Below are 26,949 nucleotides of genomic sequence, written 5' to 3'. Positions count from 1 at the left end.
GCAAACTTGCAAGATACCGAATAAGAGCTTCTATTTGAAGATGACAACTTGACATGGGGAGATATGACAAGAGCCTCAAGTGTTAAAGAATTGCAAACATATACAAGAAAGATGCCGAAAGCAAAAATAAGTGCAAAAGCCTCAAGTTCATCTCTTAGCATTGTTGAAGAGGAATAAACTTATTTTGACGAAGATGGACAAGAGGAAAAAAAAGGTGATGATATGTTTAAGAATGACGATGTTGAATATGATGATGATTGAATTTGATGTAAAACTTTTTTGTTTTAAATCTTTTAACATTTTTGTTATTAGAAGATGGATAATGTGACTTGGTACCTTAGATCTTTTCAATTTAATATCATATTTTATTTATATAATCATATTTATCAATTATATTATATATTTTTTATATTTTAATATTTCATGGCGTCTCGCTTTGCTTGAGCAGGTGCCTAGGCAAGTGCCTAATGCCTCGGGCATTTTAGGACATTAGCGCCTAACGCATTTTAAAACACTGCTTAACATTACCTACTTAAGCATAAACAGAACCTCCTAATTCCAATCATGTCTTAGTTGTGTCAAACAAATAAGGATACTTTTTGGCCCTCCAATGAAGCTGTATTAGACTTATCTAGATTTTGGATGGCCAATTTGAAAAAGATTAACGTAAAATCAATTGTCAGATCAACATGGGACCTGTTTTTACATTGATTAGTACCTAAAGTGGTCTGATAGAGTTTAGCAATTGTTTCTACTTTCAATCAAATTAAAACCACTTCTTGCACATGATTTCACCATTATTTCTAATTGGGATAGGATTTGGTTCAATAGTAGATTGGCCATCTAGGATAGCCCTAAATCAAATAGGTCCTGAGAAAGTCATCATTTTTGAAGAAGACCAAGACTATAAAGAACAAGGGAATCCATCTAAGCATTAAAGATGAAACTCCCCATCAATATGTATGTATTTTCATCATTTCTAAGTGACAATTTTAGACTCTTAAAAGTCCAAGTAAGAATTTAATTAGTCTCCAAAAAACCTAATATGGATATGTTATGGGTTAGGCTCATTATTATCCTAATAATATTTCTATTTTGAGAGCTCTAGAGTCATCCATTAGAGAGATTTTGTGGGGTGGCGGATTCAATTTTTCTCTAAACTTTTTATACATATGCACATTTAAGACAAAACATACGGTTGAAGTTGATGAAGTCTCTTCTTCTATCAAATATATATTCTATGTTCCCCTCTATTAGGATTTTTATTTCTCCCAAACTGGTACAAAATAGACAGTACATACCAGTCCATGTAGGTAAGTACTGGTTCAGGCATAGACCACAGACCGCCTCCATTTCGAGCAATCTGGTCCAACCCATTAACAAAATAATCAAAAGCTTAAATAATAAAGCTTTACTTAGGTCTCGCAAACGCAAGCCCTTTTCATGTAGGGAGCATGGAACCAACACCATCATCGTTGCCTATCACGTTGCCATCCAACAATGTTACCATTGCCAATGCAATGCATCCTACCTCCCGCTTCCTCTTCCTCTTCTACTCCTCCACCGCTTCCTCTTCTTCCTTCTTTGTCCTCTTCCTCCATTGCCTCCTCTTCTGCCTTCCTCCTCCTTACCCTTCCTTCTTCCTCCTCGTCCTCCATTGCATCTTCCTCTTCTCCTTATTCTTATATATCTTAAAAAAACTAGTATAGACCAGTGCACCATGCGTCGGTACATTGTACTGACCAGTACGTACAAGTTGCCAGTAGCCGGTGTGGGTCTAGTATACGACACAACATTCCTTGATTTCTATTATACCCTCCTTTATCTCTCCATCAAAATTTACTTTCAAAAGTTACCATCTTCGCCTAAGTAGCCAGTATTTAATAGAAAGTAGCATATCCTAACAATCTGGTACATGAACAAGATGCCCTAACTCTTTATTGACTTTCTACAATGTTCTACAACAAAAATCATCCAACATCACTGAATGGACATAAGCTAAAATCACTAGACCCATGGTAATCATGATTATGACTAATACCATGATATTTCACTACAATGTTCTACATCAAAAGTCATCAATGATCACTGATTGGACATCAGCTGAGCTCACTAGACCCTTGGTAAACAGGACTATGACTACTACCACAACATTTCATGCTTGGACAATCATTAGCATATCCAATGAATTCTTCTCACTAAGCTAGAGTCAACCTTACTGCCAGTATTTAGCTCCCTATGATAATTATCAACTGGAAAACCTGCCTATATTAGTGATATCAACATAACTCTGGCTATTTAGTGGTAAGTCTGAGAGATCGCTGATGATTTAAGCACCATTGAAAACTATCCTGGTGTACCAATAAGATTTTCAACCATCTTACACTCCAATAACCCTATACAACCATCACAAACCCAGGTAAGAGCTGGATAGGGTCATAAGATTGTAGACACCAAATTACATTTGACAAAGTGCATCTAAAGAGTATTACTACTATCCAACCAAGCATTTCTAGATCATACACGACAATGATATTGGCATCAAAATGGCTTCCTCAACAATTAACATGGCAAAATCCCCAGGACGAATACATACTACACCAAGATACAACCACATTAACATGCTCTACAAATGATAATCAAGCCATCAGTGATAATCTCAAGCAGTTGACGATGTAGATGGCAAATTCAATAACCAATTATCAACTTGCAAGTTTGGCAAAAAGGCAAGACAAACCCAGTGCTTGCCTCAAGAAGATGGTTAGAATCTCTATAATGCAATCTTTGCTAGATCAAATTCACACGATTGTCCCCCAAGTTATACTATCAATACTTGATATATTCTGGATGAAGAAGAAGATCAAAGACTCCTTCAATGGCCTGTCCATTAACTTTGATGGCATACTTAAAAAATCTCAACCTGCATCCATCTTGCAATCAGCAAAATTGCAGTCATTGTCCACCTTTGCACTTGTCGGAAATTACCTCTTAAGGATTTCCTAGAGACTGCCTCAACAACTAAAAGAATTTTGTGAATAAGAAAGGGAGATTAATGAAGACATCATAGAGCAAAAGATGCAATTTAGTGGAAAAAGGCATCAAAAGTTTTGTGCAATTACCATGTTCCTCTTTGATTGGAAGGAAAATTTTTAAAAATAATTATAACTTGTAAGGTTGGTGACAAATATATATGAGTTCCAGTGCCAAAAAAATGTACCCAGTGTACAGGTTTCCACCAATGCAGGGTCTTGGGATGCGGGTCTTGGGAGGGTCAATGTATTAACCTTGGATTATTTCCATGGTTTCATAGATTGCAAAGGAGTAACCTTATCATTGTACCGACACTATGAGCCCAAGTGTTAAGCAGTTAATAATAACATGCTTTGTGTATAGCTGTAATAAGAATATTATGGCAAATGTACAAAGTAACTAAAAAAGATGGAATAAGAAATGTTTCGATCAAGAATAATTTAATGTTTACCCAGTAGAGGATAAATGAAAGAAAATATTATAAGATGATATGGACACATTCAAAAGAGGTCTATCAATCTATGATTGTTGTGATTAAACAAGAGTCGATTAAGACTAGTCCAATGAGGAGAATAAAGGAAGACCTAAGAAAACTTTATTAGAAACAATAAAATGATATTTGCATGCTCTTGCTTTAACTAGAGGTATTGCCTTTCACATAGTTCAATAGTGCAAAACAATCCATGTAGCCAGTCGCAATAGTTGGGACATTAAGGTTTGTCATTGCCTTAACTACTATAGAAATTTATATTTCTATGGGATTGATACGTTCAGAGGCAGTAGTTTGTCCATTATTAAAATGCAAGCTTGCATTATCCTCCGGAGGCCAGGCTAGTGCTCATAAAGTTTAGCTAATTATGAGTCAGTAATTTGTCCATACTAATACATACTTAGTTGGTTTTGTCTAAGTCGTGCGGCGCCCTTACATTTTCGTCCGCAAAAGGTCAACCTCCTCGAAACCTCTTATAGTCCATTAAGGACCTATAAAAGAGAAGACGAGTTCGAGAAAGCGTCCAACTTGAAATCCACAAACAACCATTTTAGCAAACACTTGATAGGCAATGCAAATTACAAGCATAGACTTCGCAAGCTCTGAAATATCGCACAACAAAGGATCCAAGGTAGTCCGCCGCGAGCAAAAATCCGCACAAGTGCCCACATGACACTGTTGCGGAACAAAGCAATGAACTAGCCTTAGACACTACCCCAAAGGCCCATCCAGCCATATATCACCCGGGTAACTCCTGGGTGTCGTGCTGGCTGACACTCTGCACCACTCTACGGAACTAGAAAACCCCCAAAATGACTATCTGGATGATCTATTTATGTACAGTTTTGCCTCTACACTATAACTGTACACAACCTGCGTTTACAAGCCTGAAACGATCACAAAATCCAACCAAAATGGAGCTATCAAACCTATTGCAAGCCCTCTACATACTATGCAAAGCATGAACAAAACCGAAAGACACGGGCATGCATGAGCATTACATCGACACCCTGTTTACAGCTTTGCTTGTGACAATACATATTAAAAATGATAGAAAAGAAAAGACATGTTATTTGAAAGAATAGAGGATAATAGATCGACATGTTTGCATCCAGTAAAGAGATTTCAAATGAGCTGAAATAGGAATTGTAGTATAATGCACATGCAGCAATCTGCAGCACACGGTTGGAAAGTTTACAATGATAGTAAAGTATATCATAATATTGTGGAACCTATTTCCTTGTGTATCATGCAAAAACTGATAAAATCATCTAGCGAATTCCTTTCAATAATAAAACAAGAATCAATGCATTACACCAAAAAAAGAAATAAAATAACAAATAAAAAATAGGGAATTGAATATTCAAGCGGCATATCATGATCAACATGAAATGCAACAGATTAGCCAACTTGATAAATTTTGGCCATTAATTATACAAGGAAGATATCTCATATTTTTGTTACTTGGTATCACCATAGAGCTAGTGAATGTAGAAATGATTAACAACACTACTCACTTAACCAATTGAGAATTTAAAAAATATAAATGAAAACATTAAATTAACCACATGGAAAATCTTATGCAAACAGATGATTATGATGATTATGAAAAAGGAATTGGATAAACATTCGCAGTTAACATAAGGACTTGATTAAAAACAATGAGCAAAGAACATGACCATGAAAATATAGTGAGTTCCTTTTGATAAATCACGATAAGTGAACAAAATCATATGAAAGAAAATTGTATTGACTGGATATGTAAACAAACATGAGCAGGGCAGATATAAGAAATCATAAAAAAAATAACATATCAACATTTATTAACAATTTTTAGCATGTTACCTGTATAGCTCGAACCTGGAATGCCCTGGATGCATATGGAAGTGACCGGAGAAGGACCAACAAAAGTTGGACATGCTCAAAACGGTGACCATAATCATATAGGTTCAAGCCATCATCAGCAGAAGAGACATTTATCTAGATAACATATACATGCATGGTTTAGCAAAGTTATGTCTGTTGTCTAAAACAAAGTGTACTGATGTTTGCAACTACTTAAAGTTTTAAAACTTATAATATATATGTATAAATGCAAATGTCACCAAAGTATGAATATTCATTAAAAGAAAGAAGAGACTTTCAGCATTCTTTCGGTAAATATTTTTCTTACCATATGTTTTTAGAGGAAAAAAATCAAATCCACACACAAGTTTCAACAGTATTCAAAGCAAGAGCAAACATGGCCTAAATGGCTCATTGCCGATACCATGTCAAACTAGGAGCAAAGCAAGCATGATAGCTAACATGAAAATCCTTGTAATATACCATCAGTCATGGTTGACAAACAAGAGGATAAAAATTAGGGGATTGTTAACTTTCAGACAACAGCTCCCCAGTTTTAATCTCTAGTTTCCAATTATTTCACCATGAATCTTATAGATCTCTTTACTCATCCAAACTAGATATCTGCCTCCCTTCCGTTCTTCTCTTTTTGATCCTCAGTTCACACAAAAATCTTTGTGATAAACTGGCAGAGTTATGTAGCTAAGATATTCGAATTGACCTGAGAGAATAAGATAGACTTCAGAAGTAAGGAAAATAAGTATGACAAAGAATGCATACCGTGGCACCCAATAAAGCAGTATAGACGTTGGTGGTCATAAGCTTCCGTGGAGCAGCTTGAAAAGCTTTCTGTAATGCAAAAAGGAGCAAGGACACTTTGTCATCAAACATGGTGCCTCCTTCAGGACCTGTACTAAGAATATTACCAGATGGAGTTGTAGTAGTATTTGAGACAATTTTCAGATGACCGTTTGTGACAAGAGCACCCAAAAGACTGAGAATTCCAACAACAATTCCATCACCATCATCAATGTTATAGACATTGTTTCTAGCACTGTCAGCAGTAATTGAGAAACCGATGCCTCCCAGATTCTTTACAAGCTGATTCTCAGGAGCAGATATCATTCTTTCAATGTTTGCAGCCAATGAAACCTTAAAAGAGCCATGATCACTGTTCAAGGATTTTGAAACTAAGTTCTTTCCATTAGAAGCTGACTCCTTTTCATCAGATAATTCTAATTGATCACCCAGACTGGTTTCCTGTGCAGAACAATTTTTCAATACATTATCTGCATCACTTTCACCAGAACGAGACAAGATATTATGGTTCCCAGTTTTTACTTCCCTCTGCAGAAGAACCAGCAGTGTTTCTATTCCACCACAAGATATGAAGGACTGTGCAAACGTGCTAGCCCGAGATGTATTGGGCTGCACCACCAATCTATAGAATAAGTGCAACACCCTAGCAACCTGAAATAACAAACAATTAGTTTCCCATCAAGAAGAGGACAAAGTTTAGACACACTGAAAAGACTTATATGTCCATTCTAATAATATAAAAACAATGTAGTTGACAAAAGGGCAGATTTTAATACCAAAGGAGAAGGGGATAATAGCAAGAAAAATACATAATCTAAGTTTTGATAATCACATCATGAATGCATAATTGACTTCTACTAACAAGAAGAACAATGTTAAATAAAGCTCCACTGTAAGTGCAGAAAGATGCTGCTAGATATCCAATGAGCATTAAAGAAGTTAAATATATGACCATTACCAGAGAACAAAAGATAATCAATAAAATATTAAAAAATTTAAATCATAGAACCCATTAGAAAAAACAAAAGCACCATTTGTCTCATACATAACAGCATTATGCAGGCAATTTTGGAAAAATCCAGTAATATACCTGATTAGGCTGTGGACAGTCAACCAGAAAACCAATCAAACACCGAACATCATCAGCCGCCAATGAAGGTGATGCTGCACCTATTAAAAGTTCAATAACCACTAAGAGCTCATCAACCAGTGAATTCACTTCACCAACAGGCCTTGATGTCCCATTAAGTGAAAAAGTATCAACTGAATCTTTTTCACGAACAATCCAATAGCATCTTCTGCAGCCATCAAGAAGCATTTGCAAGGCGTTTGCTTCCCTCATGACTAATGCTTCGGTGAATACCATGTCTGAAAGTGAAGAAAGGAGCTTCTTTTGCAAACCGTAATTGCACAGACTCCATATCTTCAAATCCAACAGCAAAGTACTAAAAAGCTCTACTTTGAGTTTTTTATTGTGTTTCTGAGATTGACACAGAGAAACAATAGCAGCAACAAGCTCCTCATCACTCAATCCATGTTGCTTTCCAAGTGCCAGTTTAGAGAGTGTCTGTACCAGATAATGTAAAACTCTTGACAAAAGTTCAGGTGCCCGGGTCCGACATAACTCTTCGTTATTTCCAGGATGTTGAATAGCTACGGAGATAATTCTGAAAATAGGGGCAGAAAGGGAAGTAGTTGCAACAGACAAATGAAAATCACCAAGTATGGGTTCTTGGCTTTCTGTCTGGACATTGCTTATTGTCATTGGAAGCAAAGCCATTGGACCCCCATAGGCTAAGGCCCATAATGCTTCCGTTGGGCGTACACGAGAAGCAACATGAACCAGCCCAAGGACCTCGGCAGGTCTTCGGTGAATACCTGGAAAAGTAATGAGCATAAACAATAACTGAACCGAAGACACTAAAATGAAACTATAGAAGAACAGTAAAATCAAACAACACCTCGGAAGAAATATGAATAAAAAAAACAAAAATGAGCTGCTTCACATGAGTCAAAAAAGATTGTGAAGTATGTTTTAACACAACAAAAGATGAAAACCAGAAAATCAAAATATACTTGCGAAATCCAGTCAAGATGATCTGCAATAACATATGATTTAATTCATGCTACAAAGATTTATGAGGTCCTTATAACTATCGATGTGAACATGATAATATATTCTTCTTACAAAGATTATCATATTGTGGTATAACCCAATAAGTTCAATGCTTCATTATTTGGCCAAACTTCAGTAAATTAATACTCAACTGCTCTCATAAATTGGAGAAAACTGAGACATAGGTTGCAACAATGCTGAAGGTAAAGAGAAACTAGAGATGGACCTTTTCTTACTGAGGCAAACAAAAATATACAATACGGATAGAACCTTGCCAGGCCAAAGATATCTGATAACCAAAGCCAATTGTATGATATTGATAAGTAACAATAATTGTATAGAAGAAAAATCATCTGTGCAATTTAAGCATACAAAATTCCATCTCATCAAGGCTAACCAAAGACTGTCATGTCAATTGATGCTATGCTAGCAAGATGCAGGCATGCCATAGGTTCAAATGTTGTGATATACCAATTATACCTTCTATATCATATTGGTATACTAGCATATCAGCCATAGATATATGTATAAATAGTTCCTAGCCGCTTTTGCTGGTGTATTCAGGCATATCGCACCGTAGTAGTCCCTTAAGATTTAGAAACATATTGGTATTTACTATTTAGAACCTTGAAGCAGGGTATACAGTCGTGTAACATCTGGTGGACCAAGAAAAAAAAAAGGCAAGACTTCAGTTTTACCAGCAAAGAAAAAAGCACAGTATGTCATCGCATGGAATGAAAATAGGCTTCAGCATTTACCTACCTGACATGGTCTACAATTTACAAATAAAAATCTAGTGACGGCAGTGCCACAATTTGTATCAGGAAAGCACTGAAGACAAGATAGCACAACAATGTGATAGTTCTTGTTAACACTATGGATCTCGTGTGCACAAAAGTAACTGAAGGATGATTTGACTCAAACATATGGATCAACAGGTGCTTTGGTATGTTATTTGAAATACGATGTTAGTAATTGGGCTATACAATAGGCATGAGAGCCCAGAATGTCAAGAACAATTAGGTCCAAAGGCAAGAGAAGGCCGCAAATGGCTGGAGAAAATCAAATCAATGCTATGTATCTACAAAATATAAGTGCTTAGTGTTTGAGTAGGATATGATATGATGTTAAAAAAAATAATATTTTTCTTCAAGGTCAGTGTCCTTGTTATCCCCGTCCCTTGGTCTTTGTTTCAGTTTCATTACACTTCTAACTCCAGTCTTCCATTCCAGAATCTTCTTTCTCTATGTCTTTCACTTCTTTAATCCAAAATTTTAACTATATGTTTTTCTATCATGGAAAACTCCTTGCTACAACACTAGACACTAGATGACATCAAACTTTTTGCAACTACAACTAACGCCCACTAGTGAAGGCACCAGATCTCTACTCTTACAAAATTGGATCTCTTGATTGCATCAACCATACTGGTAGATCAATTTATCTTAGTTAAAACACCAAAAGAGAACCAATTTTAAGCATAAAGCCAAGTATAATTAGGTCAAATTTTAGGGTCTGATTTGAGAAATAATAAATCTCTAGCTATTCTACTTCCCATTGATTTTAATGTGAATATTCTTCTATGCGTAAAGATATCTTACAATTGGTTTAGTAACTGAATAATAATAAAAATGACCACTATAAGTCCAAATGTCCTTTCTATTTAGTAACTTAAGGTCATCCTCATTCAGATCGATAAGGGAAGGCTTTAGTTCTTCATTTACATTAAGATCTTCAAAATTTAATAAGGAGCCAGTATGAGAGGAATAAGAAGAGGAATTGCTGACTTTACTCCATAAGTCTACAAGTCAGCTCTTTTCAAGGTCCATTTCAAATTCATTGTAGAGAATATGTGAATCATCACAATTTCAACTATAGTAAAACCATGAGTTCTTCAATATCACTTCTCTGCAGTACTTTATTTTGTTCACATGAGCGCCATGCTTCATCCAATGCTAACCCAGCAGGACTAGGTACTAAATCAGATAGATGTGAAGGCAGTTGCCCATTGCATACTACCACCAATTGCATAACTCGAGATCTTAAAAAAGGAACTTAAGTTGAAGTAAATTAAAGCTTTAACCACATTTTTTTCAGATTTGGCTAAGTTCCTGACATCTTATTCTTGCTAATGCAAAGTCAAGTAAAAGAAAAAATTTGTTGAGAATATAATTACATTTTCCACTTAAAACATCAGTAGAAAAATAGCACAAAGACTACTATAGTTGCAAAATAGTTAGCTGACCTTTTACTTTATTCATGGACAAAACGTTCACAAATCTTAGTTATACCAGCATTGCTTTTTTAAGTAATGCTTTATAATGATAAGCCATATGTGTTTACAAAAACAAAGAGATGTGTAATGTTAAAAAAAGAGCAATTCAAAGGCTAACATCATGATGTAGCAAAGGAGGGAATGGACCAACCTGCTGCACCTGAAGGTGAAGCATCCGGACAATACCGGCCGCTTAGCAGTTTAGGGTGATACAAAAGATGCAGATTTGTTGCAATCTCAGCATCCAATGAAAAGCTCTCTTCTGCCAGACTCCTCACATGATCATTCACTCCCATCCAGGGAAACCCAGCAGCATTTCCGAAACAAGGAAGTGCATCTCCTCCCCTGGAAGCCAGTCGAAGCATTTTTTCTGGACCAATCGGTTCCTTAAAGATGTAAACAGGCCCCATCTCTGCAAATAACGGACATTGTCGCCGCCGCCGTTGTAGTCCAGCCATGGTGGGAGGTGGGTTCGTCCCAATGCAGCAAAATGCCAAGGATTTTGAGATGCGTGGAAACTCAAAAGGGCGGCTCTCATACAGATTCCCATCTACATACAATCTCAACTCACTCTCAGCCTTTCCAAGCAAACCTTGCTTGCAAGTGTGTTCCAACCCAACAAAGTACCAGCTTCGAGGCCTGAATGCATGGGTGAAGTGCAAAGAAGCCTTCTTTCCCTTGCCACTGCCACACTCCACTACCAAGAACTGCCCATGGAAGTAAGCCTCCACTCCATGGTTGTCGGCAGACAGAAAGCTGAAGAGTCTAGGCATATGAGTGGTCCCTTCTCCTGCAAGCGCACTAGCTGCTGCAGCTGCTGACATGGCAGATGACTTACCTGACTTTGCTGCTGCAGCTGCAGCAATAGCAGCAGCAGCGGTTGCCGTGTTGAGGGTGTCTGAGAATGATTCTATATAAATCCAAGTGGCAAATCCATACCCATTGTAGAAAGGCCATCGGCTATCCCCAGGACCTAGCAACCCAGAGCTCTCCCCATCAAACTCAAAACTGTGTGCAGGGCCTCTCGCCTCATTGCTCCCCATGGCCTTCTCCAATGCCAGCATCAAAGGTTTTGCCCAATCAGTTGGCAAGGTATTCTTAATGACACCAAGCCATTTGTGGAGATCAAGCACACTCAGAGAATGTCCCGCCAAGACCTGAATGCATTGGCATAAATATGTGCCATCCCAGGAACTGCGGTTGACTGAATCGATGAATATCTTCTCAGCAGATAGCAGGAGAGTGCCTAACAAACCCGAAGCTGAGCACATTGCTCGATTTCTTGTGCATGCTCGTAAGATCATAAGCAAACCTTTAACCATCCTAGTCCTTGACGACATGTAAGTCCCAGAATCCCCTTCCCAGGGAAACCAGGGGATCAACTCTGCGGCAACCACCGCAGCCCTCGAGCTCAACATCACGCTCGGAGAACTTGCATCCACATTCCCGCCACCACCAATGTCATCAAGACCTTCCACGCCGCCCATGGTAGCGAGAAGCGCGTCCACCACGGCTCTCGAAACATCCCCAACGCCGTCGGTCCCTTCCCCGGAGATCACTGACCTAAGCTTCTCCAAACTATCCACCTTCCCCATGATGGCGGAGTCAACCAGATGGACGACCTCCGGCGAGACGTCGGGCAACGCCGGCTTCGACCGCGGCTTGGCCGGCGACCCGAGGGGGGACACGTACGAGTCGAAGCTTGCGGAGGATGAGGACGGATGGATCGCGGGTTCCGAAGGGCTGGGAGGCAGCTCGCCCGCCATGTCGGCGGGCGAGGAGAAGGGGGCGGCGGAGGCGGCGGGCGAGGAAGCGGCGGAAAGACGGTGCCGATCGTCGGAGGCCGAGGAGAAGCGGAGGGGAGCCGGGGTGGGAGTGGGATCGGGATCGGGATCTGGGGCGGCGTTTTCAAGATCTCTGAGGGAGACGGGCTCGAAGAGATCGTCCTCGGCGAGGGAGCTGGAGGGGCTGCCGCCGGAGAGGGCAAGGCGGGCCTCTTCGCCTCTGCCGCGATCGACCGGTTGGGACGACTCAGCCGGCTCGTGCGGGTTGTCCTCCATTTTGTAGACTTCTTCTTCGTAGGGTTAGGAAAAGGAATATAAGATTAAAATAAGAGCAAGAAGAAGAAGACGGAGACGACGTCAAAGCAAAGCAGAGGAAGGAAAAAGAAACGAAGAGGCCTCAAAATTCTACAGATCTGACCAAAGACTTAAAGAAAGAGAGGGAAAGGGAGAGGGACAGGGACAGGGAGGGGAAGAAGGGTAATGTCAGGGAAGCAGGAGGAGGGCAGGAGATCTGGAGGTGGTCAACATTGAAGACAACTGGTTCATTTCATTGTTTAGGTAAAGATGGGAAGCATGAAGGAGAACGGAGATAGATTAGAGGAGAGAGAGAGAGAGAGAGAGAGCGAAAGGGAGAGACGAGGGGATGGACTGGGTTTGGGTTGGGCTGGGGCGAACCGTTGAAGAATCGGCCCGGTTCGCGTAGGGGTTTTCGGCTATTTTGTAGGCGTGACCCTCTTTTGATATTTGCACACTAACACACACATAGGTCATTTGGCTGTCGTTTTATTATTAGAGCAGAGACTATTAAATTCTATAATTTTAAGAATATTTTAGCTATTTTAAGATTTAAACAACTAATGAAAACGATGGCTAAGTGTTGTTAAGTGTTTTACATCAACGTTAACGGCAGGGTGGAAATCTTAGCGTTGCAAAGTTGATGTCGTTAGTCTAACTATCTTATTTCGATAGACGATATATTTGACCAAATCCTGATGGTTTGAGCTTATAATGATGGTGATTACAATCTACCTTAAAATAAAATATATAATGGAAGAGGATAAACATATGTTTTTCATGGTTAGAAATGCGGTGGAGAAGTAAAATTTTACTGGTTAGAAGTCGAATAAAGATATTTAGTCACTGTTGTCCGTTTCATAATTTTTTTCTGGTATATTTACGAATCGAATAGTCCACAATAGAATATGAGAATTTTTTTAAATAATCAATATATTTGACAATTACACTTGTTATTATGATTTTGAATCATAGAAATTATGATAATATATTATCATGATTCTCTCAATAATAAATAAATCTCAACATGATTTTTTAAATTATAAAATAATTTAATAAATATTATTTATATTTATTATTAATTAAACATTATATAATTATTATATTTTGTAATCTTTTTATGTATATAAATTGGTACTCAGTATCAGCTATTATTACTTTGTACCTTGTCTTTCGTTATGGTTGAAGATAGTATTATAATTTTTATTGAATTTTATATTTAGCAAGCCTCTCTTTCTTATAAGCAGTTTTGTGTCTTTTTATTCTTTATTTTTTATATTATTAGTAATATCTCTTTTAACTAGCACTCATATCATAACACCCCGAACTCTTTTATTCTTAAAAAGACTATTAGCTCTATTAACCACAGTTCAAACTTCTCTTAACTCACATCTACAAACTATACCTCTCGATATACTCAATTTTATTATCTTTTAATCGGTTATAATCTTATGAGTTATGTAGATGGTTTCATCATTTGCTTTGCTCTTCGTAAATAATTAAAGAGAATAATCTTAAAGTTGTTAATCTCAAATACTCTTTTTGGATCCATTAAGATTATCTTCTTGGAAGTGTTATCATTATCTCTCTCTCCGCAAATCATTCCCTAGGTAGTCTCTATAAAATCCTCTTATGAAGTATAATCCAAACTCGTAGCAATGTACACCAACCAATCTCATGATAGCTTAATACAACTTCAAAAAAATCGTCTTCAAATTTTCTAAGAGCACAAAATCTATTTTTGGATACATGCATGCTAACAAAACTGAAGCCGATGCACTTGATACGGCTGATGTACCTCTATGATGAAAAAAATATTTTTTATATATTAAATAGTCATGATTTAGATTATATGGAGATCTCCACTATGATTAGTGCTCATAATACTCTTATATCTTTTCAAAAACTTCATGATAAACTTTCTGATTATGAAACTTATGTTAAATGAGAGTTGCTATATTATAATATTGCTTTTATCATCATCAATTTTGTTAACAAAATTAAATCTATAAACAAAGGCAATCATTGAAACAATTATTCTAGAAGCAACATACAACAACATTATAACGAAAAACATCAATAAATCTAATCAATAATTTAACAACAAAGTCATCTTTCAAATCATGTTTTTTTTATTAACTTGCAATGCTTTATCAAGCCTTTGTAATGTTAGTAATTCCATCTACTTAATATAATGGAAGCACCATTAGGAGCATATTAGGAATAGAATTATTAAATCATGACAAGATTATCATGATCTTATCAATAATTTGTTATTATATTATTATGATTCTAAATTATAAAAATTATGATAACATATTATAACGATTCCATTAATAATGAAGACCATGATCTCCACATGATCTCCTAAATTATAAAAGAATTTAATGAATATTTTATATTTATTATTGATTGTAAAAACAATATAATTAACATATTTTGTAACCTCTTTGTATGTATAAATTGATATTTATTATCAATAAAAATTCAGTTAATAATTTCTTGCCAAGACTAACTGATATATCATCATGATTTTTAAAATATAAGTTTATCCTTTTCGTTAAATACTCCACCATTTTCGAGATATTTACATTCTAAAACTTTTTTTGTATTTACATCCCACTTGATTAACGCACAATCATCTAAGATTTGTTATTTTTATCTGTTATTATTCTTTTGTAAAATCCACATCTTTTATTTTTTATCAATATCATTCCATTAATCAAGCCAAAATAGTGAATAATACTCTTTCACAGCAATATTGGTAACAGATGAGTGGTTGGATATAGGAGAATTTTTGTGAAAATTTTATCTTTTTTTAAAAAGACATTACCTTTTTTCTTTTTTTCAAATAGTATATATTTTTTCAAATAATGTGTTAAATATTTCTCATCAGTAAGTGAAGCACTTAAGTTTGTTATAGTCGCTTACCACTACAATATAAATATTTTAAAATATATTTGAAAACCCTAAATGATGCAAATGGACTTGTAATCTCAATCAAACTAATTATAAATCTAAAAATATTGATATTGGTCCTTGAATAATAATAATAATAATAATAATAACATACACATAATATGATATCATTTATAATATCAATAGTTTTATGATATTTTCAAAGCCTCAATAAAAACATTACAATGATATTGAAAAGATACTATAAGTGTGCCAAATAGAATGAAACCATTTAATCTATCATACTAAAATTTAAATAGGTATTTATAATATTTTATTAATAATATCACTCAAACACTATAAGTGTTACAATGCTTTCATTATCACAATAAAAACACTATAAAAATAGCAGATGCCTTTTAAGGAAAAAAGGAAATCTTCTGTAAATCGCCCTTCAAAATAATTAATTCCAAAAATAGGTAAAAAAATATAAATGAAGAATTTAATGATCCTAATAGAACATTAAAATTGGCAAAAATAAAACATATTTATCTACTCAGAACTCTATTTCATGCTCTTCCAACAAAAATAAAACAAATCTAATTCACTATACTTATCATCTAACAATATGATTATAAGTAATGAAAATTTCATTCAATTCGAACCCAAACTTCCTTAACTATTTATGCACTCAAATCTGAATCTTAATTCATCCGATATCCAAATTTGATTCACACGTGAAAAGAGGAGGGGGAAAATAAGAGTCATTAATTTTAATTGTTTCCTAATTCCTCCTCCTGATGTGGAATTCTTTTGATGAATGGTTAATATGCTACTTGAATGGATAATTTTAGGGTTCATAGCAGTTGTTGAACTGAATGATTAATAGACGACGAGGCTTATTGTATTTGTCAAAGAACACATGCAGTTCTATAGAGTTAAAGAAAGAAGAGATTCTTATAAATGGAAGGAAGTAATATAATCCCGTTGATGTGAAACTTAATATACATATGAAAGAAAGAGCAAAAGACAGCTTTATAATTCCTTGAAACTTCGATGAAGAAATTGACTTCCAAAGACAACAATTCTTTGACATGGCTCATAAAGCCTAATGGCATCACAGACATGTCCATCACTCATCAGTTCATCGTGAGAAGGTCAGAAGCTCTTATAGAGCTCGGGCCTTCACGATGTCAATGCTCATCTCACTGGGATCTGTGGCTTGCAGCTCCACCTGTATCCCGTCAAGCTCCCTCTTGAACCTGTCCTTTGAGCTTGCATAAAGCATCTTGCTCCTCACCCTCGAGGTGTCAGGTGCCCTGTGCAGGAAGAACATAGTCAAAGTAGCAGTTATATGAATTCTTTCTTACTGAACTACTGATTTGTCCGTATATATATATATATATATATATATATGCACATAAACTATCTGATGACAGTGCACCGAGAAGAGATAGGAGTCTCTTGTTCTTGTTATGTGCTAAGATCAGTCATTATTTGTTTGATTCAGTTTGATACCATCAGGATGTACATAGGATCTACCAGTTTGATACCATTAAGCCGTTAGATGAGATGAATCTATTGATTTATGTTTTTGATCATAAAGAAGTGAAAGCGAAGGGAATCTAATTCCGAATTCTTCCTTTTTTTTTTTTGATCTCCCCATGAACCATACCAAGAAAGAAAGAGATGTTGGCTCATCAGTGAAGAAGAAGAAGAAGAAACGTTATGGGCAACGAGACATGCATAAGGTCAGATTCTCCTAACGTTCTTCTTACCATGATATGAAGAAGATCTTGCTCTTCTGGCAGTTCTCGTCGGTGACGAAGTCGAAGTCGAAGACGGCGTAGCGGCATTCATCAGCCGGCAGGGAGGCCGTGAAGTCATCGTAGGTCTCCTCGGGCTGACCCAGCTTCTCCACCGTCACCTGCTGTATCCTCTCGTCGATCTTGAAGATGATAAACCTGTAGATCCTCTTGGTCTTCAGCTCCAAGAACATCAGCTTGCACTCATCGTTCACCGCCATTCCCGACGCCGAATTCGCCTTACCAACGAAGAAAAAGGACAGAGGTTAACCATCACATGCATTTCTGTGGTTCATCGAATCGCCATCGGCGAATCCGAACACACGGTACCGATAGAGAGAGAGAGAGAGAGAGAGAACGAGCTCGATTACCATGGTTTCTCTCCAACGCGGGGCGAGCAGGCCGAAGAAGACTGAGAAAGGATGAAGGCAAAAGGATTGTAGGAGGAGAGGGAAGGGAAGACTTCGATGGGAGGAAATGGTGGGGCTCCTCAAAGCGCTTGCATGCAGCCACGTCTGGTGCTTTGACCCGGCAATCCATCTTATTATATGGACATCAGGATCTAAAACAATGGCGACACATCTGTCAGCCATCGCAGAATTAGGAGACACCATTTTCGTGTTTATAGTTTCGGTTTGTGGTAATTCGAGCTTTAAATTTGTGTCGTTTGAATTAAAATCAACTACCAATTTTGATTTTTTTTTCTTTGACTTTTGATTTTTTAGGCTTTTTTTTGTTCGTAAAACACGCTCGCCATTGGCGATTTGAACTTTCGAACTTGATTTAGTAAACCTACCGATTACAGTAATTTTAACTACTTTGATTTGTTCAAATCATCCAATCTTAGTTATGAAATTTATCATATATATTAATATTTTACAAAAATAATTTACTTTCAAGTAATTTATTTGATTTCCGATGGAATTTAAGAATATTTTGGCATATTTCAACATTATGGTCTATTTCTCTTTATCTAATTAGAATTTTGGATCTGATAATTTCTTGGGTTTAGACTGATAACCTGTTCTTAAAAGAAGATCTTTTTTAATTTATTTATGTGAAAATGTAAACTATAATTAATAACAATTGATTGGAATATTTTATATTTTTTATGTGTTCATTTTTATTTAATTTAATACTAGGAAAGTCTAGCCAATTTTAATATATAATTATATATATATATATATATATATATATATATATATATATATATATATATATATATATATATATATATATATATATATATATATATATATAAGATTTCATGTCTCAAACACAATATATTAGATATTGAATTATTATATTTTAAAAATATATATTAATTTGATGATAGTGTATCAAATTCATTTATCAAAGATTGAAGGATATATTTTAGTTGATAGATCCTACGATCAAAATCGATAAATCTAGCAGTTAAACTCAGAATTTATACTCAACCAAACATTTCAAAGGATTCTCCAATGTTCAATAATCGGCACAAAGCAATCATTATGTTCTTCCACTAATATTAATAGTCTTACTCCTGCAAATAAAAAGATTATTTTCTTAACTTAAATCACATCACAGAAAAAATTTATTGTCCTAGGAAGGCTCCTCTGCATCACAATCTTCTTACACCAGACAATACATATATATTCATTAGAAGCCAGAATTGCTCATTTGGATATACACTTGATGCATCTAAATTCCCAATTGATGATCCAACAAAACAATTCCATTGGTTAATGGCTTAATGCTATGCCAAATCCTAACCCCCAAATAAAAGAAGAAAAAAAAATCAAACATGATTCCATAAACTTGCACCATATTATCTCATAAAGACCTCAAGATAGGCCAAAGTAATTCCCATTCTGAACTAAAATGCACTATGGTAGGATCTGAATTCGCCTCCAAGACATCAAAGGTACAAGAACTTACAAGGAATAAAGCAATGCACTATTAAGATCCTTCCGAAATAAGTTCATCACATCTGATAGTTAAATTCAGGTAAAATAGAAAAACTGAATCAAGAAGCTTTTACATGCAGAATGACCAACCATCAGAGGAAACTAAGAATGTAGGAGCATGCATTCATTATTGGCACCAAGAGGTAACACAACAGTCCAAATTCCAAACACTGCTTTTTAAGGACTCTACAAACCATAATTATCAAACAGCAAACTTATACAAAAGCTTTACAAACAACTGAAATGTGGAACAGCAGTATTCAGACTTGTTTCATTATCAACAACAACAACAAGAAGCCTTGGTGCTGCTTGTTTCATCAGAATTGTGATATTCCACTATTGCAGTGTGAAAGAAGTCTGGCTATAAAAGATACCAAGATTCAAATGAAAAAAATGTGCACTGAAGTTTGAATACCATCTTTGAAAAAGAAGACCAATAAACCAGTAAAAAGACCAGTTATAACAAACAAGAAACTTATCATGTAGTTCTACATGCTGAGAGAGAAAGAGAGAGAGAGAGAGAGGAAATCAAAGAATGGGCATACTAATATGATTAGACATAAATTAATCTCGATTTAACTCATATGAGACAGGGAGCACACCGATGAACAAGGCTCCAGTCAAGCTGTAACTGCCACTAACAGTTAACAACATTCACCTCATTTGTCTCTACCTAAACTACATATGAGAGCAAGAAATGCTTTCTCACTCGAGTTGAACACTGCTCAACTATGTCAACAATCAATAAGCAATGTTAAATATGCTTTACAATACTGAAAACTAGCTGTGTGAAAAAAAAATATATTAATCATATTAACGAGGAACCTTTCTCACTTGAAGGAAATGTCATACAACCATTAAAACCATAATGCAGAAATTTGAAGACTGATCAAAACCAATTCCATCTCGTGAAATAGCACCGATGTCCTTATGAATATCACCATATTCATTTTAAAGGCCACAATTTCATCTACTAGCCACAGAAAAGGTCCATCACTGCACTTCAAACTCAAACAATAGCAAATAGTGGTGATACCAATTACCTAACAGAATTTTCTTCCATGCTTATTATGTTAAGGTGCACATCCTTTTGTATTTCTTTCCTATTTTGCTCCATATTCTCTGATAAAGTGAGCCTGAAAGATGGGCTGACTTAAGTAGTTATATCTAGAACTACAAATCTCATGCAACTGCAACAACCTAGGCGATGTGTTTTTGTTTGTAAGAAAATGAAGGCAGTGCAGAAGTACAATTTCACCAAACTCACCATTTCCTCTAGCTGTTAAGTTTTCCTACATGTAAAAACATAGGATTTCCTCTCTCCGCAATAAAATTATGGTACCAAAGTGAATATAGAATGGGAAACTACAAAAATGCAAAGAAGCTACATTGTTAAATCTAAGAATCTCCTAGATCTTTTAGGGATGAAATGGTAATAAAAATTATTCCCAGCCAATAAACAAAATATGCTTGACCAGCCAAGAAATCATTATCCCTACTAGCTGAAAGCAAATAATTTACAAACACAGGATGTGCTTCTCTTATTAAAAAACAAATGCATCATCAATATATAGATGGAAAGAAATTGACGAGGAAAGTTACACCACTTAAAGCAAAAGAAAATCATAAACTATCACTGCAATGTCAGCAACTATTCACCCAAAAGAGATCATTAACTACTACATTGAGGGTTCATTATGAAAATCGCAGACATACAAAGGATACCAGTTAAGGGTTGAAATACATTCTACTAAAACACAGATCTTAAGATCTAAATGTAGGTGAATAAAGACTCATATTAGGCATCCTTCAACTTCTTTGCCGCCTTTTTTTCTCTATCTTTTTAATAACGCGCCTCATGAAAGGTTTATTATCCCAACTAGGCTTAACAAGCCTTTGGTACCGGCGAATCACTCTCCTTGCAATCAAGGTTCTTTGCTTCTTCTTAGGCCTTGCTGCCGCAGGTGGTGAAGGTAGTATTGCAGGTGCATTAGGAGACACTGTCGGAACCTCCAGTGACACCTGTTGTGACCAACTCCTACTTAAGTCATTATATCCATCCATCCTTCTCATCAGTTCCTGCCATGCCACATATATGTTATGTTGGTAGCAATTGGTTTGCGTCTTAGTAATTAAACCAACCATAAATACAATACCAACCTCCACTCTCTCCTCCATTGCAGATAGTCTTGTCATCATATTGTCCTCCAAATAACGCACAGAGTGTTCAAGGGCCTCCAACCGTCGAGAGAGGTTGTGAACCTGCATCAAAGTGGGCAGAAATATCCTCAAACTTCGTAGGTCACACAAAGATTACACAAAAATGGACAACTGATATAGGTAATATGCTGCATACCAGCACCTCAGAAACTGAATCTTCTCCCTGTTGCATGGGTTCCTCCAGCTGTGAGCTTGTGTTAGCATTCTCCATATCAAACTTTTGAAGGAAAAAGGATGAACCAAACTGCAAACAGAAGTGGACAAAACAAAGGCAAAAGAAAAACTCAACTAAACAAAAGCGTGAACTTTTTCGATGGTATTTCGACCTAGACCATTCGGTTCCAGGTTTCCAGATGATGCTCGAGGTGCCATAAATGTTATATTAGACAATTCAGTTCTTTTCAATGCAAAACAAGGCAAGAACAATTGCAAAATATACCAAAAAGTAAGACATTTTAGTCTTTTATAGAAAGAAAAATGAGTGTGTAACTTGGATGATGCACCAACTACAAAAATTAAAATGAATCCAGGAATATAGGAAAAACAATAGCGAAGAAAAAGTTAATAGAAACCTAGTCAATCATTGACAAAGTTCCACAGTATCACTATGATGCCAAAAGATTATAATAAAAACAATAAAATATTTTTTTGTAATGATTAATATCATCAAGTCACGAGATGGTCTCTTGAGGTGCCATATATACTACGTATACCAATGGCTTGGGTTTCTAGTTCAACACTTTCCGATAAGACATCTATGAGATAGCCAAAATCGCACCTTCCACTTCACACCCACTCTCAAGCTCGGTCATTTATTGAGCATGTGCAAGACAAAAACTAAATCTGCACCAAGACATCCTAGAGGGCAAAAGATCGATATCTGTGAATCCAAACCAGACAAAGGCGTCTCTCCAACTTATCAGATTTAATCAGCTCAACAAAATCCAACCTTGACGGGTTTTTAACCCATCGACACAGGCGTCCTGCTAAGATCCTCATTCTTACAAGGAACCAAAGGTAAAGGCCCAAAATCCCTGGCGCAAGGAAAAGCAAAAACGCCCTAAGTAATGAACAAAAAGGTTTCCTTATTTATCCAGCTAGGGATTAAATCCCTCGATATCACGAGACTTTTGTCGATATATCCGCAAACAAGGAAGTTGCTTTGTAGATAACAGACCTCGATACATGCCTTACAAGTCCTCCGATAAGCACGAAAACACTTGGAAGGAGAGAAAAACGGGGAAGGTTGTACTTCTTTTTTTCCGCGCACAAACGAGGAGGAAAACAACGAGGGGAGAGATCACAGACCTCGCGGGGAAGAAACGTACCGCGCTTCGCTAATCGCCTCGAGAGGAGGGTGGATTTCCCTTTCGATTTGCGAGAGGATCGTAGAAAACTCTGGCTCACGCCTCGCTCACCCGGCCCAGTTTGGCTTCGCGTCCCCAAGAAGTCGCCCTGGCTGTGGGCGCCACACACGGTCGCCCGTGGGGTCCACTACAAAGACCACTAAGAAAGCTACAATTATTAATACTAATTTCTCTTTTTTTTTATCCTTCCTTCATTCAGTCAGAAAATTAATTTCTATAAAGTTTTTATTATTCAACATATGAAATTCTCTACGAATAAAATAGTAATTTGTTTCTTAAAACAAATTTGTTTTAGAAAACAAGGGCAGTTGTCAAGAAACGGTTTACGAGGACAAATGCAGACAGGTTTGTTGTTTTCAGCAAATCGAAAACAGAAACGTTTTGTTTCCGGTGTCTGTGGTGGCAACGTGGCCTCTTGCAATCCCCATTTCCTCCCTGTTAAAAATCTTGTCTTGCCTCCGTCGTCCCCCAAAGTAGGGTGCTGCATAAAAGGGCCGGCCCAGCTCGCTGCTGCTGTCCCATGCTCGGTTCCGCTCGCATCGCCCTCTCTCGCCTTATCTCTCCCAGAAACACTAGCTTTTCCGTCTCCCTCCGCCTCGCCAAACCCCTCTCGTTCTTCACCCTGAAGGCTTTACCGGCCCCTGCAAAGTTCCTTGCTTTCGATTCTCGGGATCTCCGCAGAGCCTTCATCCCCTGCTCCTTCTTGCTGCCCTCGCCGGCGTCGTCTCTGCTCTCTAGATCCGCCTCTGACATGGCTTCCTCCAAGTCTGCAGCATCCATCCATGACTTCACCGTCAAGGTTGGTCTCGTTGATTGGTCCCTTATTCTTGTGTTCATTTGGAATGTTTGGACCCCCTCTCCGCGCAAAGAGAGAGGGAGAGAGAGGGAGAGAGAGGTATTTTGATGCGCGATCGATTGTTTATTTGGGTGGATTGTTTTATAGTTCGAATTTTGACACTAAACTCGATGCTCTTTGTTTGTTTCAAGATAAGTGATACTTGTGTCTCTTGAATTGCTTGAATCCTTTACGTACGTCGTTTCTTTTAATACTCGAGGTTGGTTTGTCCTTTACTTAGTTATTTGTCTTCCGATGTGGCTTTGGGGGCTTCACGAAACGGTTCTGCGAACTTTCGGTCAGTTGTTATTGCGACATATAATTTATTTTAGATGTTTGTTTGATGCTTTCTCGTAAATTTGTGAAAGTTATCCTTCTGGATCAGATTTTGATTATGTGCATGAATTTTTGGCGCTTGTGTTCATCTTATTATTTCGTGTGAAGTCATTGTCGTGGTAGCTTTTGTTTATTTAGTTTCGTTAAGGACACATATGAGTAATGTTAGCCCTATTTGGACATTCACGAACTTCAGATTTATTTCCTTTCTAAAAAAAGATCCATAAAAGAATAGTAGAGAACTTTCTTTGATTTAAATTGTTCAATGCTTTGAAGATCAGGTGTTCAGTTAAATTGCTCAATGCATTAAAGATTAGGTTTTGGGTGAAGAGCTTTTGATATGAATTTATATCAACCTCCATTGCAGGATGCCATGGGAAAAGATGTGGATCTCAGCATGTACAAGGGGAAGGTTTTGCTGATTGTTAATGTGGCATCTCAATGGTAATTAGTTGTATTACGATTGTTAATGTGGCGACTCAATGGTAATGGTTTTGCTGATTGTTAATGTGGCATCTCAATGGTAATTACTTGAGGACGATAGATCTGAAGCATACCAAGTCAAAGACCGAGTTGTATTACGATTTATATTCATTTATTTTGAAGCTGAATGATGTCAATTATTGTGTTTTTGTCTGATATGTAGTATCATATTCATATTGCTCTTAATTTATTCATAAACTAAATCTCTAATTTTGTTCGACTAGTGGGTTGACAAACTCAAATTATACGGAGCTCAGCCAGCTGTATGAGAAGTACAAGGGCAAAGGTGCGTGCTTGTCGCTTAATCTTACATGAAGTAGTATTTAATACGTGGGCCATTATTGGTCACTACAAAAATATCTGTTTGCTATCTTTTATCATGATCTCATTACTTAAAGATTGATACAGCTGCTTTCGTCTCTGAATGGAAGTGTGAGAAATCATATGTAATGCTTTTGGTTGTTGAATACACATCTTTCTACAACATGGTCCACACGCAATTCTATATTACGTGCACACTTGAGATGGACACTCATTGGACCTTCTTGGGATTGCACTTGATGCTTGATGTTGAATATGTTTTTTTTTTTCAACTTAAATTTGTTGCATATTACAGATTTCGAAATTTTGGCTTTTCCATGCAATCAGTTTGGGGGGCAGGAACCAGGAAGTAATGAGGAGATTGTTGAATTTGCTTGCACTCGTTTTAAAGCTGAGTATCCAATCTTTGACAAGGTAATGCTTCTTCGTTCATTTGTGATCACATCCAAGCTTCTTCTTCAGGTAAAGTAGAGAATTTAGAAAACCTTCTGTTCCAATCATCATAATTTTCATGTAACACAGAGGTCATGCTTGCAATATTGCAGAATAATGTCATTAATGTAAGAGATTAATAACCTCACTCTTACTGCTTTGATTTTTGTAATGTTTCCATATGTGCATGCATCCTCTTCTTCTTCTTTTCTTTTCAGTAGGTTGTTTTTTTGTGTGCCACTAATCTTGGATCTAATAATTTTTAACTAGTTATTTCAATAGTATAAACTAAGCATGTCAGGCTAAATGCTTTGGTTGATCTTCCTACAAATATTGATCTGTGTGATCTGAGATGAAGTAATCTTTCTGAATTAGGTTGATGTAAATGGCAACAATGCTGCGCCTGTCTACAAATTCCTTAAATCCAGCAAAGGTAGCATCCTTGGGGATGGCATCAAGTGGAACTTCGCCAAGTTCTTGATTGACAAAGATGGTCATGTGGTGGACCGTTATGCTCCCACCACATCCCCTCTGAGCATCGAGGTAACATCGAACACAAAACCATCCCTTAGCTCATTTCCATTCTTCCTCGAAACCTGTCTTTTTACAAAATCATCTCTTTTATCGATTCTGTTACTCCTCTCGATCGTGTATGCCTTCTTTTTAACTTTAGATAACATTTCAAAAACCTGCAGAAGGACATCAAGAAGCTCTTAGGCGAAGCCTAAATCGTGGGTACTTCGTTCAGCTTCCATAGAAATGTTGCTAAAGGCAGCATATATCCTTGAAGTCTTAATAGTAGACCTGCATTTGTGCGACAGTCCTACATATGTATTTTGGGCTTATGCTAGAAGTTTCATGGTGGATTTCTGCACTTTGTTGATTCAGTAAGGTTTAAAAGTATCTACTGAACAATTATTGCCTACCCATTTGCTTATATTGGTGCTGTTCTATAAATCTTCATTGTTTCACAAAGGGAATATTTATCTATCTAATATGATCTATCTTGATCATGTCACCTTACTTGGGTAGGGTGACTAACAAGGTAGCTTTCTAGGAAGGCAATTTTGATAAGCAGCTATAGCCTCTAACTTTGTTTTCAGAACTGCTTGACCTCTAATGAAATTATTTTTTTTTTCAAATAAAAAATCTTGATCATAAATTGGACGATGTGATGAAACAGTCGCTTACTTTTTTAATTCATGTTTGGAAGTGTTAAAATAGTTCTAGAAGTGATATAATATGATATGATGCATGGGTCATGATTCAAAACATGCAATGCCTATATCTTGTATCATATTTATCAAACCCATCGAAAATAGATGTCTTACCAAAAATATTATCTTCAATTGGTTTGACATGTTATCTACCAAAAAGTTTATCTTAAAATGGTTTTAGTCTTATTGATCAAAAGTAAATATAACATTATCATGATTTTTTTGTAGCAAAGGTTTTGTAATCATAGTTGACTCATTCAAAATTATTTGGAATTGATTTTAGCCCTAATTGATCGAAAATAAATGTAAGATTTTCTTAAATCGATTGTACGATAAAATATAAAGCATGCTTAAGTGAGATAATAAGTCTATTTTTTCTTGTACTCGAGACCTCACCATAATTGCCAACATGAAAACAACAATAAAGCAGCAT

General features: G+C 36.5%; 4 protein-coding genes across 4 annotated transcripts in view; 1 reads left to right on the top strand and 3 right to left on the bottom strand.

Moving 5' to 3' along the window:
- Nucleotides 1-12,937, bottom strand: part of LOC103970353 (BEACH domain-containing protein C2) — a 41,207-nt gene extending 28,270 nt beyond the window's left edge. Inside the window, exons 1-4 of the mRNA XM_009384103.3 lie at nucleotides 10,727-12,937; nucleotides 7,275-8,062; nucleotides 6,146-6,835; nucleotides 5,366-5,500 (exon numbers count right to left, since the gene is read on the bottom strand). Coding sequence (XP_009382378.2) covers nucleotides 5,366-5,500; nucleotides 6,146-6,835; nucleotides 7,275-8,062; nucleotides 10,727-12,635 — 3,522 coding nt within the window. The 5' untranslated portion in view covers nucleotides 12,636-12,937. The remainder of the gene's footprint in view (nucleotides 1-5,365; nucleotides 5,501-6,145; nucleotides 6,836-7,274; nucleotides 8,063-10,726) is intronic.
- A 3,627-nt stretch (nucleotides 12,938-16,564) lies between these two features.
- LOC103970352 (actin-depolymerizing factor 1-like) lies at nucleotides 16,565-17,964 on the bottom strand. The gene is made up of 3 exons (XM_009384102.3): nucleotides 17,728-17,964; nucleotides 17,330-17,595; nucleotides 16,565-16,870 (listed from the first exon to the last, which is right to left on the bottom strand). The coding sequence occupies exons 1-3, from the start codon at nucleotides 17,947-17,949 to the stop codon at nucleotides 16,720-16,722; spliced, it is 639 nt and encodes a 212-aa protein (XP_009382377.3). The 5' UTR covers nucleotides 17,950-17,964; the 3' UTR covers nucleotides 16,565-16,719.
- A 2,948-nt stretch (nucleotides 17,965-20,912) lies between these two features.
- Nucleotides 20,913-23,414, bottom strand: LOC135596382 (uncharacterized). The gene is made up of 5 exons (XM_065088441.1): nucleotides 23,349-23,414; nucleotides 22,834-23,019; nucleotides 21,662-21,769; nucleotides 21,466-21,567; nucleotides 20,913-21,384 (listed from the first exon to the last, which is right to left on the bottom strand). Exons 1-5 carry the CDS (start codon nucleotides 23,412-23,414, stop codon nucleotides 21,115-21,117), a joined length of 732 nt encoding a protein of 243 aa, XP_064944513.1. The 3' UTR covers nucleotides 20,913-21,114.
- On the top strand, nucleotides 23,357-26,224 carry LOC135596882 (probable phospholipid hydroperoxide glutathione peroxidase). Its single transcript, XM_065089133.1, has 6 exons — nucleotides 23,357-23,691; nucleotides 24,431-24,507; nucleotides 24,771-24,832; nucleotides 25,163-25,281; nucleotides 25,675-25,842; nucleotides 25,995-26,224. The coding sequence occupies exons 1-6, from the start codon at nucleotides 23,413-23,415 to the stop codon at nucleotides 26,025-26,027; spliced, it is 738 nt and encodes a 245-aa protein (XP_064945205.1). The 5' UTR covers nucleotides 23,357-23,412; the 3' UTR covers nucleotides 26,028-26,224.
- The last annotated feature ends 725 nt before the right edge of the window (nucleotides 26,225-26,949 follow it).

Source organism: Musa acuminata, chromosome BXJ1-11 (genome assembly GCF_036884655.1).
Source record: "Musa acuminata AAA Group cultivar baxijiao chromosome BXJ1-11, Cavendish_Baxijiao_AAA, whole genome shotgun sequence".
Classification (NCBI taxonomy): Eukaryota; Viridiplantae; Streptophyta; class Magnoliopsida; order Zingiberales; family Musaceae; genus Musa; species Musa acuminata.
This window is presented reverse-complemented; position numbering and strand designations above follow the sequence as displayed.

Excerpts from the sequence above, each read along its gene's own strand:
- LOC103970352 (XM_009384102.3), bottom strand. The coding sequence starts at position 17,949 with ATGGCTGACAGATGTGTCGCCATTGTTTTAGATCCTGATGTCCATATA. Across the intron at positions 17,596-17,727 it reads CGCGTTGGAGAGAAACCATG|GCGAATTCGGCGTCGGGAAT; the intron begins GTAATCGAGCTC and ends TTCGTTGGTAAG. Across the intron at positions 16,871-17,329 it reads AAGATCTTCTTCATATCATG|GGCACCTGACACCTCGAGGG; the intron begins GTAAGAAGAACG and ends CTTCCTGCACAG.
- LOC135596382 (XM_065088441.1), bottom strand. The coding sequence starts at position 23,414 with ATGGGACAGCAGCAGCGAGCTGGGCCGGCCCTTTTATGCAGCACCCTA. Across the intron at positions 21,770-22,833 it reads GTACGTTTCTTCCCCGCGAG|TTTGGTTCATCCTTTTTCCT; the intron begins GTCTGTGATCTC and ends TTCTGTTTGCAG. Across the intron at positions 21,385-21,465 it reads CAATGGAGGAGAGAGTGGAG|GAACTGATGAGAAGGATGGA; the intron begins GTTGGTATTGTA and ends GTGGCATGGCAG.
- LOC135596882 (XM_065089133.1), top strand. The coding sequence starts at position 23,413 with ATGCTCGGTTCCGCTCGCATCGCCCTCTCTCGCCTTATCTCTCCCAGA. Across the intron at positions 24,508-24,770 it reads GTTAATGTGGCATCTCAATG|TGGGTTGACAAACTCAAATT; the intron begins GTAATTAGTTGT and ends TTGTTCGACTAG. Across the intron at positions 24,833-25,162 it reads TGAGAAGTACAAGGGCAAAG|ATTTCGAAATTTTGGCTTTT; the intron begins GTGCGTGCTTGT and ends TGCATATTACAG.